General features: G+C 38.6%; 1 protein-coding gene across 1 annotated transcript in view; it reads left to right on the forward strand.

Moving 5' to 3' along the window:
• The window catches only part of PCCB (propionyl-CoA carboxylase subunit beta), an 84118-nt gene that overhangs the window by 20965 nt on the left and 44734 nt on the right, over positions 1-18419 (forward strand). Inside the window, exons 7-8 of the mRNA XM_077752337.1 lie at positions 14757-14865; positions 18024-18144. Of these exons, the coding sequence (XP_077608463.1) occupies positions 14757-14865; positions 18024-18144 (230 nt within the window). The remainder of the gene's footprint in view (positions 1-14756; positions 14866-18023; positions 18145-18419) is intronic.

An 18419-nucleotide genomic window follows, 5' to 3' on the forward strand; every position in this document is an offset into this window, starting at 1 on the left:
CTGTAATCTATTGGGAAGTTGTTTCTTGTGTCCCACCTTTATTTCTTTAGCTTTTTGCCATTTCATTACATATTGTCTATAATGGTAATGGTAAATCTGACTTGTAACTTCATTTTGAGAGATGCATATCTTTAGTACATAATTTTGATGGAATGATATTTCTTTAAAAAAATTTTTTAATGTTTATTTTTGAGAGAGAGACAGAGAGAGAGAGAAAGAGAGATGGAGTGCAAGTGGGAGAGGGAGACCTGGAATGCCAAGCAGGCTCAGGCTTTGAGCTGTTAGCACAGAACTGGATGTGGGGCTCGAGCTCACAAACCATGAGATCATGACCTGAGTCGAAGTCAGACACTTAACCAACTGAGCCACCCAGGCGCCCCTGATATTTCTAATTTTAAATCAGGCCTACTTGGATTTATACATGGATAATTACTTAAACTTGATTACTTTTTTAAAAATTTAGTTTTTATTTATAAAATACGTTTAACAGTAATGAGCAATAAATTCCAAGGCTGATTTGGAGTAGGATGGGGAGAAAAGCTAGTCCTCCAGGATGAGGAGAATAGTATAAATAGAGGGAATGTAGATAAGGAACACTTTTTTTTCTCTCAAGGCTAGTTTGGCAGTAGGAATTGATAAGTTTCGAAACTTTGATCCAGATGGTCTATTCTTCATGACAGGTTGAAAGCAATCTATATGTTCAACAGGGCTGGGTTTTAAAAGTGAAGATGACCACTTCTCTTCCTGAACAAAGCAGAATTCCCTATATGTTGCCCATTGAGTCAATATATACAATACCGACCTGAGCTAACCCAGCCCTCTTCTCCCTGCCGGGAAGAGAGGTATCAATTCCTTTGGCTAAGGCCATTCTCTCCCGCTCTCCCTACATTCATGCACATTGTGTAGTAGGACTCCTCACACCTTTTCAGTAGCCAGACTTCTTCTGTTTGTTCTCTTTTATCTACTGTTTTCAGCCTCTCCCTTGGTACTGGATCCTCCCATCAGAACTAACCCATGTTCAGCTATTTCTTATCTTCAAAACAAACACAAAAGTCCTCCCCTAGTCTGTATCTCCCTGTGGCTATTGACCTATTCCTGTCTTCCCACTCTCCTTAGCACATTCCATTTTGTCCCCTCACTTCACTAAACCTGTTTTTTAAAGGTCATCAGTGACTTCTGTGTCACTATAAATGATCTTTAACATGCATTTTCCTCCATGTGTTAGCAACATTCTTTCCCTTTGCCTCTACTCTGTTGTCTCTGGCCTCTCCTCTCCTCTCCTCTCTCTGGCCTTCTTGGTGTCCATTGATTTCTCATGCTATTCCACTCACTGTAGATGCTGGGATTCATTCTACATGGCTTTCTCTCATTTTATTTGTAGTTATTTTCCAGCTTAACTGAGAGATGATTGACATATAACATTGTAAAACATTAAGGTGTCTGATGTGTTGATTTGATAAACTTACGTATTGCAAAAATAATTACCATTATAGTGTTCCTTAGCTAACACCTCCATCACCTCAAATAATTACAATTTCTTTTCTGTGGTGAGAACTTTTAAGATCTACTCTCCTATCAATTATCAAGTGTATAATTTACAGTAAGAATCACTCTGCTGTATGTGAGATCTCCAGACTTACTTATAACTGGAAGTTTGTAGCTTTCACCAGCACCTCCCTTCACATTCCCCGTCACTGGCTCCTGGTAACCACCATTCTACACTGCTTCTAGGAATCCAGCTTTTTTTAAAAAAAATATTTTATTTATTTATTTATTTATGTCTTCATTCATTCATTTATAGAAAGGGCACATACCTGAGCAGGCAGGGGAGGGGCAGAGAGAGGAGAAAGAGAGATTCCCAAGCAGGCTCTTCTCTGTCAGCTCAGAGCCCAATGTAGGTCTCCATCTCACAAACCTTGAGATCATGACCTGAGCTGAAATCAAGAGTCGGACACTGAACCAACTGAGTCACCCAGGTGCCCCTAGGAGTTCAACTTTTTAGATTCCACACATAGGTGAGACCATCCATTATCTGTCTCTTTCTGATTTTATTTCACTTAGCACATGCATTTACACATGGGTAATAATAATTGGCCATGAGTGAAATGCTCTCAGGGTCCATCCATGTTGTCACAAATTGGCAGGATTTACTTTTTTCTCCTGGCTGAATAATGTGTGTACCTTATTTTCTTTATCTGTTTTTGGACACTTAGGTTGTTTCTGTATGTTGGCTATTGGAGTAATGCTACAGTGAACATGGGAGTGCAAGTATCTCTTTGAGATCCTTTTTTTTTTTTTTNAGTTAAGCATCCAATTCTTGATTTCTGCCCAGCTCATGATCTCACCATCATGGGATCGAGCTCCATGTTGGGCTCTGCTATGGCTGTGGAGCCTGCTTGGGATTCTCTCTCAGAATAATAAAATAAAATTTTAGTTCCAGTGTAGTCAACATTCAGTGTTATCTTAGTTTTGGGTATACGATATAGTGATTCAGTAATGCCATATATTACTCAGTGCTCGTCATGGTAAGTGCACTCTTAATCCCCTTCATCTATTTCACCCATTCTCCCACCTACCTTCCTCTGGTACCATCTGTTCTTTATAGTTAAGAGTCTGTGTTTGATTGGTCTTTTATCCCCTTTGTTCATGTGTTTTGTTTCTTAAATTCCGCATGAGTAAAATCGTATGGTATTTATCTTTCTCTGACTGATTTATTTTTCTTTGTATTCTCTAGCTCTTGCAAATGGATAGGTTTGCATTCTTTTTGACGGCTGAATAATATTTCATTGTATGTATGTGCATGTACATTCATCAATCAGTAGAGACTTGGGCTCCTTCCACAATTTGGCTATTGTAAATTTCACTGCAATAAACACAGGGGTCATGTATCCCTTTGAGTTGTTGTTTTCATATTCTTTGGTAGTGTGATTACTGGATCATGGGGTAGTTGTTTGAAAAAATTTTTGAGGAACCTCCATACTGTTTTCCACATTGGCTGCACCAGTTGCATTCCCACCAACAGTGTACAAGGGTTTCTTTTTCTCCCCATCCTTTAATGTAAGGTCTCATTGTAGGAGTTTTGGTTTGCATTTCCCTGATGATGAGTGATGTTTAGCATCTTTTCATGTGTCTCTTCGTCCTCTGGATGTAGTCTTTGGAGAAATATCTGTTCATGTCTCCTGCCTATCTCTTGATTGTATTATTTGTTTTTAGGATGTCAAATTGTATCAGTTCTTTATATGTTGTGGATACTAACCCTTTATCAGATATGCTATTTGCAAATATCTTTTTCCATTTAGTAGGTTGTCCAATAGTTTTGTTGATGATTTCTTTGGATATGTATCTAAAAGTGGAAATGTTGGATCATATAATAATTCTGTTTTTAGTTTTTTGAGGGACCTCCCTACTGTTTTACATTGTGGCTGTATCCATTGACATTCCCACCAACAGTGCACAGGATTCCCTATTCTCCACATTTTTGCCAATGGTTATTTCTTGTCTTTTCCTTAATAGCCATTCTAACAGGTTGAGGTGATACCTCTTTTTGGTTTTGATTTACATTTCTCTGATGATTAGTGGTGTTCGGTATCTTGTCATATACTTGTTGACCATTTGTATGTCTTCTTTGGAAAAATGTCTGTTGAGATCTTCTGTTCATTAAAAAATATTTTTTCTAGTTTTATTGATACAATTGTCATATAACACTATAAGTTTAAAGTGTACAATGTGATAGCTTGACATATGCATTTGTTGTGAAGTGTTTATACAATAAGGTTAGTTAACACATTGTTCACCTCACATAGTTATCATTTTAGATTTTTGCTATTGAGTTATAGGCGTTCTTTAAATATATACCCTTTCAGATAATATGGCATGCAAATATTTTCTCCCATTCAGCAGGTGGCCTTTTCATTTTGTTGATATTCTTTTGTTGTGCAGAAGCTTTTTAGTTTGATGTTCTGCTTTTTAATTTTTGCTTTTGTTGTTTGTGTTTTTGGTGTACTATCCATTAAAATTGTTGCCAAGATCAGTATCAAGGCGCATTTTCCCTGTGTTTTCTTCTAAGAGTTTTATGGTTTCAGGTCTTTAAGTCTTCAATTCATTCTGAGTTAATTTTTGTGAGCAGTTGAATATATGGGTCTAAGAGCATTCTTCTGCCTATAGTTCCCCAGTTTTCCCAAAATCGTTTATTGAAGAGATGGTCTTTTCTTCATTTAGTATTCTTTGCTTCCTTGTCAAATATTAGTTGACATTATATATGAGGGTTTACTTCTGGGCTCTTGATTCTGTTCTGTTGTTCTGTATGTCTGTTCTAATGCTAGTACCATACTGTTTTTATTCCTGTAACTTTGTAGTACAGTTGGGAATCAGAAAGTATAGTGAGTGCCTCCAGGGTTACCTGGGTGTCTCAGTTGGTTAAGCATATGACTTCAGCTCCGCTCATGATCTTGTGGTCTGTGGGTTTGAGCCCTATGCCGGGCTCTGTGCTGACAGCTCAGAGGCTGGATCCTGCTTCAGATTCTGTGTCTCTCTCTGTTTCTCCCCTACTCACACACACACACACACACACTCTCTCTCTCAAAACTAAATAAAGATTAAAAAAAAAAGTGTGGTGCCTCCAGCTTTATTCTTTGTCAGGATTGCATTGGCTCTTTGGGGTCTTTGGTTTCATACAAACTTTAGTTTTTTTTTTCTATTTCTGTCAAAAATGCCACTGGAATTTTCAAAGATATTGCATTGAATCTATAGAGGGCTTTGTGTAGAATGGACATTTTAATAGTATTCTTGTTCATGAACCTGAGATCTCTTGCATTTGTGTCCTCTTAAGTGTCTTTCATCAAAGACTTATGGTTTTCAGTGTTTAGATCTTTCACTTCCTTGATTAGGTTCCTTTCTGTTCTTTTCTTTCTTTTCCTTCCTTCATTTTTTGAGAGAGTGCGCGCACATGCGACAGAGAGAGAGAGAAGGAGAGAGAGAGAGAGAGATGAAGCGTGAGTGGAGGAGGGGCAGAGAGGGAGACACAGAATCTGAAGCAGTCTGCAGGCTCTGAACTGTCAGCACAGAGCCTGATGTGTGGTTTGAACCCATGAACTGCAAGATCATGACCTGAGCCTAAGTCGGACCGTTTAACCAAATGAGCCACCCAGGCGCCCTGGTTAAATTTATTTCTAATATTTTGTTATGTTTGACGCTGTTGTGAATGTGCTAGCTTGCTTTTTCAGATACTTTGTTAGTGTATAGAAATGCTACTGGTTTCTGTATTTTTTTTTTTTGTATGCTTTCTCAGTTAGGCATTGTTATCCTAAGCAATCCCATCCTTTACTTGCAGAATTTTCTTTAATGTGTGCATATTGGTGCATCAGCTTTCTTTTGTCCTCCATAAGTGACCATGTGATCTTAACCATTCTATATCTTAAGTATTTCATGTATTTAATGTGAGTGCAGTAAAAATGTTAACAGATTTCTTTTTAAAGGGCTAGACAGTCCATGGAAGAAGTGTAATGAAAGGCTAGCACTGTCAGGTAATAAAATATAAAGTGCAAGTAACTGTTTAATCAACTTGTAAGTAGGTAGACCAGAGGAACAGAACAGAATTGAGAAACAGTTCTGAATATACTTGGATATGTAGTTTGTGATGAAATGGATATTATTCTATTGAGGGTCACCCATGATGTCAATTTTTTGTATCAGAGACACCAAAGATTCCTGCATTACTACATCCAGTTGACATTTCTCAATCATCATCTTACATGACCTTTTGGCGTTTGACCTAGCTAGTCTGTCTACTCCTTCCTCTGAAACATCAAAGCACTATTTTCTTTTGGTTTTCTTCCTTTATCTCTTCTTCCCTTGGTGATCTTGTCTCATCTTAAGACTTTAAATATCTATCTATATGCTGACAACTTTCATATCTGTGTCTTCAGGATGGAACACTCGTGAATTCTAGAATTACATTCTCAGTTGCTTACCAGTGTTTCCATTTGGTCTGTAGTGGTGTCTCAAACTTGATAGGTTTTGGTCTCTAACAAGCCCCTTCCAAAGTGTTCTCTGACAGCCTTCATCATCTCAGTAAACGGCCTCCCTGTGACTCAGGTAGAAGAACTTTGCACTATTTTAACTCCCCCTTTTTTGTCACATGCCAAGTTCAGTTCAAAATCCTATTCTCTCTACTTTAGGATGTAATCTAAAATCAAATTGCTGTGCACTTCTTACTATTCACACTGCTGCCATTTAGATTGAAGCACCCCGTCTGGATTATTGCAGAATCCTTCTAACTGGTCTCTCTGATTCTTCTTTGCCACCTCACCCATTTAATTTTTTAAAATTTAAGCACTGTTAATTGTCTCATACTCAGGGAGGTATGTAAAATATGTACAGTTCAGCAATTACTAAGTACAAGCCACATAAATAACACTGAGATCAAGAAATGGTCACCATGCCTGGGTGGCTCAGTCGGTTAAGCATCTGACTTTGGCACAGGTCATGATCTCATGGTTTGTGGGTCCGAGCCCTGCATCGGACTCTTTGCCGACCACTCAGAGCCTGGAGCCTGCTTCGGATTCTATGTCTCATTCTCCCTTTGCCCCTCCCCAACTTGTGCTCTGCCTCTCTCTCTCTGAAAAATAAATAAATGTAAAAAAAAAAAAAAAAAAAAAGGTCACCAGAGTCCTGCTCCCATTACTGTTACTAATCACTGTTGCCTCCATTCATCCTCTCCAGAATTATTTATTATCTCAACTTTTATGGTAAGTATTTGCTTTGACTTGCAGTTAAAAATTATGGTTTAGTGTTGCCTATTTTGGCCTTAATATAAGGTGAAATCGTAGGATAATCATTCCTGTGTTCATTCTTTCGTGTATGGCTGTGACTGTTTGTAAGATTTATCCATGTTCTTTGTAAATGTAGTTCACTTATTTTAATAGCCCCATAGTATATTAACATATTCATCAATTCTACTACCACTTGTGTTTAAAGACTTCTACCATTGACATTGATGCTGATCTAAGCATTCCTGTATCTTGGTTTTAGGTTCTCAAGTAAGGACACAGTTATGTCATAGGATGTACATACCTTCAGCTTTTTTAGGTAATGCCTTACTGTTCACTAAAGAGGTTGTAGCAATTTACACTTCTATTTGTAATATGTGAGAATTTCACTTGTTCCACATCCTTGGCAGCACCTTTATTAAAATAATTATGCCAGTTTGCATGTGGTGTGACTTCTCATTTCATTTCCATGACTAATGAGATTTAACACCTTTTCATGTTTCTTCTTTTGTGGCATTCCTGTTCATCTATTTTGCCCATTTAAATTTTTTAATATTTATTTGTTTTTGAGAGAGAAAGAGTGACAGACAGCGCAAGCAGGAGAGGGGCAGAAAGAGAGGGAGACAAGAATCTGAAGCAGGCTTCAGGCTCTGAGCTATCTACACAGAGCCTGACACAGGGCTAGAACTTACAAACCGCAAAATCATGACCTGAGCTGAAGTTGGACACTTAACTGAGAGAGCCACCCACGTGCCTGTCTTTTGCCCATTTTAAAAATTGGTTTTTTTCCTTCTAATTTTTAGGAGTTCTTTATATGTTCTGGGTATAAGTTCATTATCAGTTATATGTTGCACTTGTCTTCTCCCATGCTGTGATTTGCAGTTTTCCACCTTTTAATGCTAGCTTTTGAACAGATTTTTTGAAAAGTCTTTGTTTTGAAATTCATACATGTAGAATTCTTAACCGTGTGTGTGTGTGTGTGTGTGTGTGTGTGTTTAGAGTGAGAGAGTGTGAGTGGGGGAGGGGCAGAGGAAGAGAGTGAGAGAGAATCTTAAGCAAGCTCCATGCCCAGCACAAAGCCTGATGTGGGGCTTGATCTCAAGACTGTGAGATTATGACCTGAGCTGAAATCAAGACTCAGAAGCTTAACTGACTGAGCCACTCAGGAACCCCAGAATTCTTAGCCATTTGTGAGTGGGTGTACATATCATGTCTTTTTACTGCTTAATGCTTTGGTGTATTATTCTTAAGAATTGGGATATTTTCTGACACAACCAGTTATTCAAGAAGTTTAACACTGATACTGAACTTCAAAAGAATTGTGGAAAAATACAAAAGTTTAAAATGGTAAATTTCAGTTACAATTGTGTTGCATTAGGTGCAATCACATTTTAGTTCAACCATTGCCACCAACTATCTCCAGAATTTTTTCATGTATCCCAACTAGAACTTTGTATTTACTAAAGACTAGCTTACTTATAGTACCATTCTGTCTCTGTGAATTTATGGAATCATATGGTATTTGCCCGTTTGTGACTGGCTTATTTCAGTTAGCATAATGTTTTCAGAGTTCATCTATGTTGTAATGTTTATCAGCCTTCCTTTTTAAGACTTATTAATATTCTTTTGTATGATACACCACATTTATATATTTATTCATTGGTCAGCAAACACTTGAGCTGCTTCCGTCTTTTTGACTATTGCACATAGTACTGCAAGAAATGTTGGTGTACAAGCATCTATTTGAATCTGGTTTTGTTTTTTGGGGCATACATCTAGGAGCGGAATTATTGGGTCAAATGTTATTTCTTTTTAATATTTTTAGGAAGAATCAAACTGTTTTACACAATGGCATGTCAGGAAAAAATTCCACTTGGTCTTGTTGTATAAGTCTTTTAAAATGTTAGGTTTGTCAGCGTTTTGAGTATTTTTGCATCAATATTTATATGGGATATCGATCTGTAGTTTTTTTGTAGTGTCTTTGGCTTTGGTATTAAGGTAATGTCAGGGCCTTAAAAGTGTTCTATTCTCTTTCATTATTTTGGAAGAATTTGAAAGGATTGGTGTTTGGTAGAATTCACTAGTGAAGTCATTTGTTACCGATTTAGTCTTGATAGGTTGTTTACAGGAATTGTCTATTTTATCTGGATTATCCAATCTGGTGTAGAATTGTTCATAGGGCTTTTATTTATTTGCATTTATTTATTTCTTGTAGAATTGGTAGTAATGTCCCATTTTCTTTTCTTATATTAGTAATTTAAGTCTCTTTTTCTTAGTCCACCTAGCAAAAGATGTCATTTTTGTTAGTCTTTTTGAAGAATCAACTTTTGGTTCCCCTGAGGAGAGTGTGTATATATCTATCTTGTTTTTCTATTTTTCATGTATCTCTGTGTTGGTTTCTATTTTCTTCCTTCTGCTAACTTTGGATTTAGTTGGCTCTTTTTTTTCCCCTTAAGGTATAAAGTTATGTTATTTGGGATCTTTCTTCTTTCCTAGGGTGTTTACAGCTGTAAATTCTGCTCTTAGCACTGCTTTTGTTATATCCCATAAGTTTTTGTATGTTGTGTTTTCAATTTAATTTCTCAAGCTATTATCCTATTTCGTTTGACTTCTTTCTTTACACTCTTCTTTTAAATGTATTTTCTTTTATTCTTTAAATTTACATCCAAGTTAGTTAGCATATAGTGCAATAATGATTTCAGGAGTAGAATCCAGTGATTCACCACCTAAATCCAACACTCCGTGCTCGTCCCAACAAGTGCGTTCCTAAGTGCCCCTTGTCCATTTAGTCCACCCCCCCACCACAATCCCTCCAGTAACCCTCTGTTTGTTCTCCATATTTAAGAGTCTCTTATGTTTTTGTTTCCCTCCCTGTTTTTACATTTTTGCTTCCCTTCCCTTTTGTTCATCTGTTTTGTATCTTAAAGTCCACATATGAGTGAGTCATATGATACTTGTCTTTATCTGACTAATTTCATTTAGCATAATACCCTCTAGTTCCACCTACATTGTTGAAAATTGCAAGATTTCATTCTTTCTGATTGCTGAGTAATATTCCATTGTATGTATGTATGTATGTGTGCATGTGTGTGTACACACACCACTCTTCTTCATCCATTCATTTGTTGATGGACATTTGGGCTCTTTCCATACTTTGGCTATCGTCAATAGTGCTGCTCTAACCACTGGACTGCATGTGCGCCTTCGAAACAGCACTCCTGTATCCTTTAGATAAAAACCTAGCAGTGAGATGGCTGGGTTGTAGGGAAGTTTTATTTCTCATTTTTTTGAGGAACCTCCATACCGTTTTCCAGAGTGGCTGCACCAGTTTGCATTCTTACCAACAGTGCAAAAGGTTTCCTCTTTGCATCCTTGCCAACATCTGTTGGTGCCTGAGTTGTTCATGTTAGTCTTTTGACAGGTGTGAGGTGGTACCTCATTGTGGTTTTGATTTGTATTTCCCTGATGATGAGTGATGTTGAGCATCTTTTCATGTTGTCTGTTAGCCATCTGGATGTCTTCTTTGGAAAAGTGTCTATTCATGTCTTTTGCCCATTTCTTCAATTGATTATTTGTTTTTTGGTTGTTGAGTTTGATAAGTTCTTTATAAATTTTGGATATTAACCCTTTATCTGATATGTCATTTGCAAATAGCTTCTCTCATTCCATTGCCTTTTAGTTTTGCTGATTGTTTTCTTCGCTGTGCAGAAGCTTTTTATCTTGATGAGGTCCCAGTAGTTCATTGTTTTTGTTTCCCTTGCCTCCAGAGACATGTTAAGAAGTTGCTGAGGCTGAGGTAGAAGAGGTTTTTGTCTCTAGAATTTTGATGACTTCCTGTCTTACGTTTAGGTCTTTCCTCCATTTTGAGTTTATTTTTGTGTATGGTGTAATAAAGTGGTTCAGGTTCATTCTTCTGGATGTTGCTGTCCAGTTTTCCCAACACCATTTTGCTGAAGAGACTGTCTTTATTGTATTGGATAGTCTTTCCTGCTTTGTGAAAAATTAGTTGACCCTATATTTGTGGGCCCATTTCTGGGTCCTCTGTTCTTTTCCATTGATCTTTGTGTCTGTTTTTGTGCCACTGCCATACTGTCTTGATGATTACAACTTTGTAATATAGCTTGAAGTCCAGAATTATGATGTCTTCAGCTTTGGTTTTCTTTTTCAGGATTGCTTTGGCTATTTGGGGCCTTTTCTGGTTCCATACAAATTTTAGGATTGTTAGTTCTAGCTCTGTGAAGAATGCTGGTGCTATTTTGATAGGGAGACACAATGGTTTTTAAAAAGTATGATGTTTAATATCCACATACTTGAATTTTCCGGTTCTCCTGTTTCTGGTTTCATTCATTGTGATTGAAATAATAAAAACTGCTTTGTAATCTTTTTAAATTTATTTTTTTAATGTTTATTATTTTGAGAGGGGGCAGGGTCGGTGAGAGAGAGAGAGAGGAAGAGAGAACCTCAAGCAGGCCCTGCACTGTCAATGCTGAGCCTAGTGCAGGGCCTGATCTCATGAACTGTGAGATCATGACCTGAGCTGAAATCAAGAGTTGGAAGCTTAACCAACTGAGCCACCCAGGTGCCCCATCTTTTTAAATTTATTAAGACTTGTTTTGGGATGTGTGCCCAATATATAATCTATCCTATGTAATACCTGTGTCTACCATTCAGATTCTGGTTTGGTCAGTTGTCTCAATAATGTCCTTTTTATCATTTTCTTTTTCCAGTGCATTTGGGGATCACACACTGCATTTAGTTGTCCTATCCTATTAATCTCCCTTAATCTGGAACAATTCTTCAGACTTTGTCATGATGCTGACATTTTTGAAGGCTACAAAACATGATGAGGTTGTTCCTCAGTTGTGTTTATCTGATGTTTCCTCATGATTAGGTTCGGATTGGGTGACTCAGTCTATCTACTACATAAGCGATGTAGTAGATCCTGGTCACTTGATCACATTTAGAGACAAATGATGTCTATCTCCTCCTCACTGGCAGTATTAATTTAATCAGTATTCATTCAAGATGTTATTTGGTTTCTTTGCTGTATAGTTACTGTTTTGATTTTTCTAACTGATATATACTCCTTGAGAGATACTTTGAGACCATACAAGCATGCTTTTGTACATTATACTTTTCTCCTTGATTTAGCATCTTTTGAGGATACTTGTCCGAACCAATTTTCACAAAATATTGATATTTATCAGCTGTTCCATTTGACATCCAGCTATAAGGAAGAGCTCTATTTTCTTGGGCATTTGTTTATTTCATGGATTTATTATTATTTTTTCTTAGCACATGAACAAGTAGGGGAGGGACAGAGGGAGAGAGAATCTTAAGCAGGCTCCACACCCAGTGCAGAGCTTGATGTAGGGCTCAATCTGATGATCATGAGATCATGACCTGAGCCGAAATCAGGAGTTGCAGTCTTAACTGACAGAGCCATCCAAGTGCCCCTCATGGATTTATTATTAATGTGGGTTCATGGATTTCCTGTTTTACTCCGTGATTTCTAATTCATTATTAGCATTACTGTTTTCATGCTCAAATTGCCCTTAGTCAGTGGGAGTCCCTTTAAGCTGGCTTCTGTGCCCTTTTGAAATGAGAACCAACGTGAAATTTATACTTTATGGGTAATGTTTTAGTTCTTGAACTTGTTTCAACCTCAAAGTCATGAAGATTGTTTATATTTTTCAAAGCTTATTTTGCCTTTTACATTTGTGTTTAATTCTAGTTGGAATTGAAGTTTACACATAATATGAAATAGAGGCTAGTTTCATTTTATTCAGTATGGTTACCTAGTTGACCTAGAGCCTTTTATTGAAAAGAACATCCTTTCCTACTCTGCAGCGCCACATGTATCATGAATCAAGTGTCTGTCTGCAAGAGTGTTGTATTGAGCTCTTTCAGTCTGTTTGCTTGTCCCTGTGCCAGTACCACGCTGTCTTCATTACAGTGGTGCAAGACAAATGCTGGCACAGCAAATTGTCCCTCCTTATTCTTCTTCAAGTGGTGTGGGATATTCTTGGCTCTTTGCATTCCCACATTTTTTTTTGCAACTTGGAGGCATAATTGTATGATGAACTGCACGTATTTAAGTTGTACAGTTTGAGTTTTGACACATGTATACAGTTGTGAAGCCATGAACACAGTCAAGATAATAAACATAGCCACCCCCCCCCAAAGTTTCCTCCTGTGTCTTTGTAATCCATCTCTCCTGCCTCTCAGCACTGTCTTTTTTTTTTTTTTACACAAATAGTTTATTGTCAAATTAGTTTCCACATAACACTCAGTGCTCATCCCCAAAGTGGCCCTCCTCCATGCCCATCCCCCCCCCNTTCACTGGGTTGTTTGTTTTTCGGGCGTCAGCACTGTCTTTAGGTAAACATTCATCTGCTTTCTATCACAATAAACCAATTTGCATTTTCTAGAATGTTGCATAAACATAGTCATACAAAATGACATTTTCTGTGTATAAAACATACAAAAAGTGTGTATCTTTTTGGGGGGGGTGGAATGGGTGGATGCTGGCTCTTTTCACTTGGGATAATTATTTTGAAATACACCTATTGATGGATGTTGGGTTGTTTTCGTTACAAATAATGCTTTTGTGAACATTTATTTATGAGCCTGTGTGGAATATGGAAGAAAGACCTTTCTAGCAGCATTCTAAAACAAGGATCCATAAAATAGACTAATAAAACACACATAATAGTTTAAGGACTAATTCCTCAGTACACGAAAACAAATTTCCAATAGAAAAATGGGAAAGGAAAATGAACAGTGAGCTGACAGAGATGACTCTAGTAAGATATTTACTGCAGAATTGCTTATTGTAGCAAAATATGAGAACTATTCTAAATGACCTTTGGTAGGTGACAGTCTAATTATTATACGTGTCCTACTATACTGAGATGGAATGGTTTTTAAGACGGTTCAAAACTGTGCATAGGACACTGTCTGGAAAGAAAACAGAAGTACAGATATGTCTAAATTACTACTCACATATGCATGGATGTCTTTGTAAGGAGAGAAACTGATGGTAGTTGCCTTTGGGGAGGGAAATTGTAGGACTCGAAATAAGGGCTTGGATATAGAGTTACAGTGTACTGTATCTCGTCTTCTTTTTATTTTTTTACACTATGCTTTTATCTTTAAAGTGTTTTATTTATTATTTTTGAGAAAGACTTAGCACAAGTGGGGGAGGGGCAAAGAGGGAGAATCTCAAGCAGGCTCTGCATTGACAGTGGGTCTTGAATTCCCGAAGCTATGAGATCATGACCTGAGCCGAAATCAAGAGTCAGATGCTTAACCAACTGAACCACCCAGGCACCCCTCCCTTTATCTTTAAATTAGAAACTAAAAAGTCTGTCACCCTCTTGAAACACCAAAGCATTGATTATCATGGTCTCCAAATGGCTTCACTTATGGCGGTTGGTTAATTTTAGGGAAACTATATATTCTCACAGTGACTCGGTTTCCTTGTTTATAAATGGAGGTGATAATAGTACCTGGGCTTTAAGGACAGAATCCCATGAAGTGCTTTAGAAAAATGGTGGTGCACAGCAATCTCTGAATAGGGCCACCTGTTAAGGTGTTTACACATGAATGACTCTGAATGTTAGCCACATGGCGAATAATTTTGCTGAGACAAAACCGTGCAGTGAAGATTTTGTTAGTTGTGGTACCTGTCTGGCTCAGTTGGTAGAGCATTTGACTCTTGATCTCAGGGTTCTGAGTTCAAACTCCATGTTGGGTGTAGAGATTACTTAAAAATAAAATACTTGGGGGAAAAAATGATTTTGTAGATAGACAGTGAGGCAGGGAAACTTGGAGTCTTTAGTTTGGATAGGTATCTTTGAGTGACGTCCTAATCTGGTTCTGCCACTACATCACTAACTTCTCTGCATTTGTCTTGGCTGTGTAAATTTTAAGGTTCCATGTAGCTCTGGTGCTCTGAGATTGATCCTTTTGGAATTCTGATTTTAGGACACCTCCTACCTGTTCATCACTGGCCCGGATGTTGTGAAGTCTGTCACCAATGAGGATGTTACTCAGGAGGAGCTTGGTGGTGCCAGGACCCATACCACCATGTCAGGTTAGAGGCCTTAAGGCTCACCTTACTGTTTTTATATTTTTTTAAAAAAAAATTTTTTTTAACATTTATTTATTTTTGAGAGAGACAGAGCATGATTGGGGAAGGGACAGAGAGAGAGGGAGACACAGAATCTGAAGCAGGCTCCAGAGTCTGAGCTGTCAGCATAGAGCTTGACACGGGGCTCGAACTCACAAACTGTGAGATCATGACCTGAGCCGAAGTCAGACGCTTAACCAACTGAGCCACCCAGGCACTCCTCACCTTTGTTTTTAAACACTGAGAAACAGGCACTGCCAAAGAGAATAGTTACAATCTTTTGTAAATATCACTTAACTGGCAGAATTTGAGAGGGCTGTAGTATGGTATGTTTAGTACAGATATAATAAGATAGATTTAGTGGCTCAAATTTGTTAAAAAACAGGTTACTACTAAAGCTTTGATATTTGTTAAAATTTTAAATTATGGTTACAACATTTGACCTTTAAAAAAAATAGTGTGACTTTTTTAAAATCCAAAGTTGTGTATGTCTTAGATGGCAGTGTTACCAATTGCTTTTAGCCGGGTACGGTCATAATGTGATGGTCATGCCCTGCATCTTCATGAAGTTGGTCATAGTTCCTCCCCTCTTTGGAGTTATGTGCTACACATGCTGAGTTCAAAATGTGTAAAGATTATTTTGTACACGGGCATTGAAACAAGGGTATTGTTTATATAGAGTGTTATAGAATTGGGAGCAGGGGATGAATCTGACATTAATGAAGACGTTTATCGTTAGAGTGATATTTGGAATTTCCTATTTTCTTGGAAGAAGACACCAAGTTCTGTAAGGATTTTCTATGACACCGTAAGCAGTTAACCGAAGGCAGGAGAAATTGCCTCTTGGAAAGATTTCAAGGCAGGGAGAAGCTGGTGTGACCAATTTATACATTTCCTCTCCAAAGCATCAGCTTTGACTCATTCCTTTCCCTCAGCCATCAGCTCTATTCAGCTCTGTCTCCAGCACACAGCTAGAATCAGAACCTTCTCAGGGCTGATTCTTGCATAGCTGGTCCTCTTACTCTTATCTCAGGGCTTAATGGGCAGCAGTATTTTTTTTTAAATTTTTTTATTTTAGAGAGTGTGAGGGGGGAGAGGGAGAGGGAGGGGGGGAGAGAGAGAGAGAGAGAGAGAGAGAGAGAGAGAGAGAGAGAGAGAATCTTAAGTAGGCTCCATGCTCCATGCAGAGCCTGATGCAGGGCTTGATCTCATGACTGTGAGATCATGACCTGAACTGAAATCAAGAGTTGGACTCTCAACTGACTGAGCCACCCCAAGCACCCAGCGGTTTTTCTTTTTCACTGGGATCTAAAATAATGTTAAGTATTGGTGGCATCTGAGGTATTTAGCTGTATATCTCCAGAGTAAGACCTATACATATTTTTTGTTTTTAAAACAGCTTTATTGAGGTATCATTTGTTTACATGTTAGACGTGTGACATACTCATTTAAAGTATATTGTTCAATGATTTTATGTATTTAGTATTTTTCAGTTATCACCACAATTTTAGATCCTTTTATTGCCCCCAAAGCCCTGTATCCATTAGCATTTGCTCCCCATCTTCCCCCAAATAGTCCACCTCTAGGCAGTCACTGATCTACCTTTGTTGCTGTGGACTTGTCTATTCCGAATATGTATGGAATGGGAATAAATGGAGTTGGGTGATAGGGTCTTTTGTGAGCAGTTTCTTGTACTTAGCATAACATTTTTAAGGTTAATCTTTGTTGCAGCATGGATCAGTACCTCATTTTTATTGCTGGATAATATTTCAGAGTATGAATGTACCACATTCTATTCATTGATCAGTTAAGCATTTGGATTGCTTCCACATTTTGGCTGTGGTGAACATGCTGCTATAAACATTCATGTACAAGTTTTGTGTGACATGTTTTTGTTTCCCTTGGAGTGGAGTTTCTGGGTCAAATGGTAACCCTCCCTTTTTGAGGAACTGGCATGCTGTCCTTCAGAGTGGCTGCACCAATTTATAAATATTTCTTGAATAAAAGAATTCTGCGTTGAACATGAAATGTTCATTCAGCAAATATTCATTGAGTGCCTGTGTGTCAAGCATTATTTTATGTGCTAGGAATACCTTTGTGAAAGAAACAAAGATCCCTGCCTATATGGGATTACATTCTAGCACAGGATGTAGGCCATAAATAAACTTAAAATAAGGACATTGTGAGGTATGGTAGAAGGTAATCTGTACTCCGGAGAAAGTAGAACAGGGCCTGAGATTGCTGTAGTTTGAAATAGGGTGGTAATACCAGGTCTCACTCTGAGGGTAAGAGTTGAGCAGATCTGAAGGAGTTAACTGCATGAACATCAAAGGGAGAAACACTGTAGGCAAAGGGGATAGCCTGTGCAAAGGGTCTGAGGAAGGGGAGTGGCTGGCATGTTCAGTGAAACAGCAAGGAGGGTGGTTGGAGACATGACATAAACTAGTTTAAAAAGCTCAGTTTGGCTGCTGTGTGGAAAAGAGATGGTAGGGGAAATGGAAGCAGGGATTCTGGGAGAGAGTTTCTGGCCCCACTTTGTCACATCTTTGACGTTATTTGGTCGTTGTGTGAGTTCAGAATACTTTTGAGGAATGATGGCTTCGTTCCTCACTAGGACCAGGTGGTTCCCTTCCTTCCCTTCTACTGTTGCTGAGTACCGTGACACTATGTGCCAGCCATTATTCTTTTTATTTTTCAGCTTTATTGAAAGCTAAGTGACCTGTAACGAGGTGTAGTTCTTGATATGGGAGTACAGTGGTTAAGATGGGCCTGGTCTCTGCCCTGTTAGGGCTGATATTCTAGGGGAGATAGCATGCAGGAAACAGGGAAATGGACAGACCAGTGCTACAGGGAGGGACGTGAATAGTACTCCCACAAGGATGGGGAGGCACATGAGAGCTGCAAGGAATAAAGAAAAGAGTGACCCTGCAGAGATGTGGGTACAGAGCAGAGGGAACAGACTGCACAAACTGAAGGTCAGCCTGAAGATGTGTGGTATCCCATCCTCAAAGAGCTGTAACTACAGTCTCCTGCCGACATGCCCTAGGAGTGGCAGGTGGACATGAGCAGCATCTGGGGGCTGACAGGTGTCTAGGCCTATTACAGCTCCTCTGTTTTCTCAGGTGTTGCCCACCGAGCTTTTGAAAATGATGTTGATGCCTTGTGTAATCTCCGGGAATTCTTCAACTACCTGCCTCTCAGCAACCGGGACCCAGCTCCCATCCGTGAGTGCCATGATCCCAGGTGAGTTACAGGCCAGGGCACCGACTCTCATTGTGCAGGTTGGCTTGCCCTTTTCTGGCTCCTCTGCCCTGGCAGGACCTCCAGGCTCTGACCTATTGGGGAGCTTGGAGTAGATTGTGGAGTGAGCCAGTGAGGCTCCCCAGGTGTTGGCATGGTGGTGGCATGTCTGGGTATAGGAGCAAAGAAAAATTTTATTTGTACTCACTTTTTTTTTTTTCCTCTCTGTAATATCTGAAAAATATCTTGGGAAAAAAAAGAACCCCCCCCCCCGCCCA

Source organism: Crocuta crocuta, unplaced genomic scaffold (assembly GCF_008692635.1).
Source record: "Crocuta crocuta isolate KB4526 unplaced genomic scaffold, BGI_CrCroc_1.0 scaffold580, whole genome shotgun sequence".
Taxonomy (NCBI): domain Eukaryota; kingdom Metazoa; phylum Chordata; class Mammalia; order Carnivora; family Hyaenidae; genus Crocuta; species Crocuta crocuta.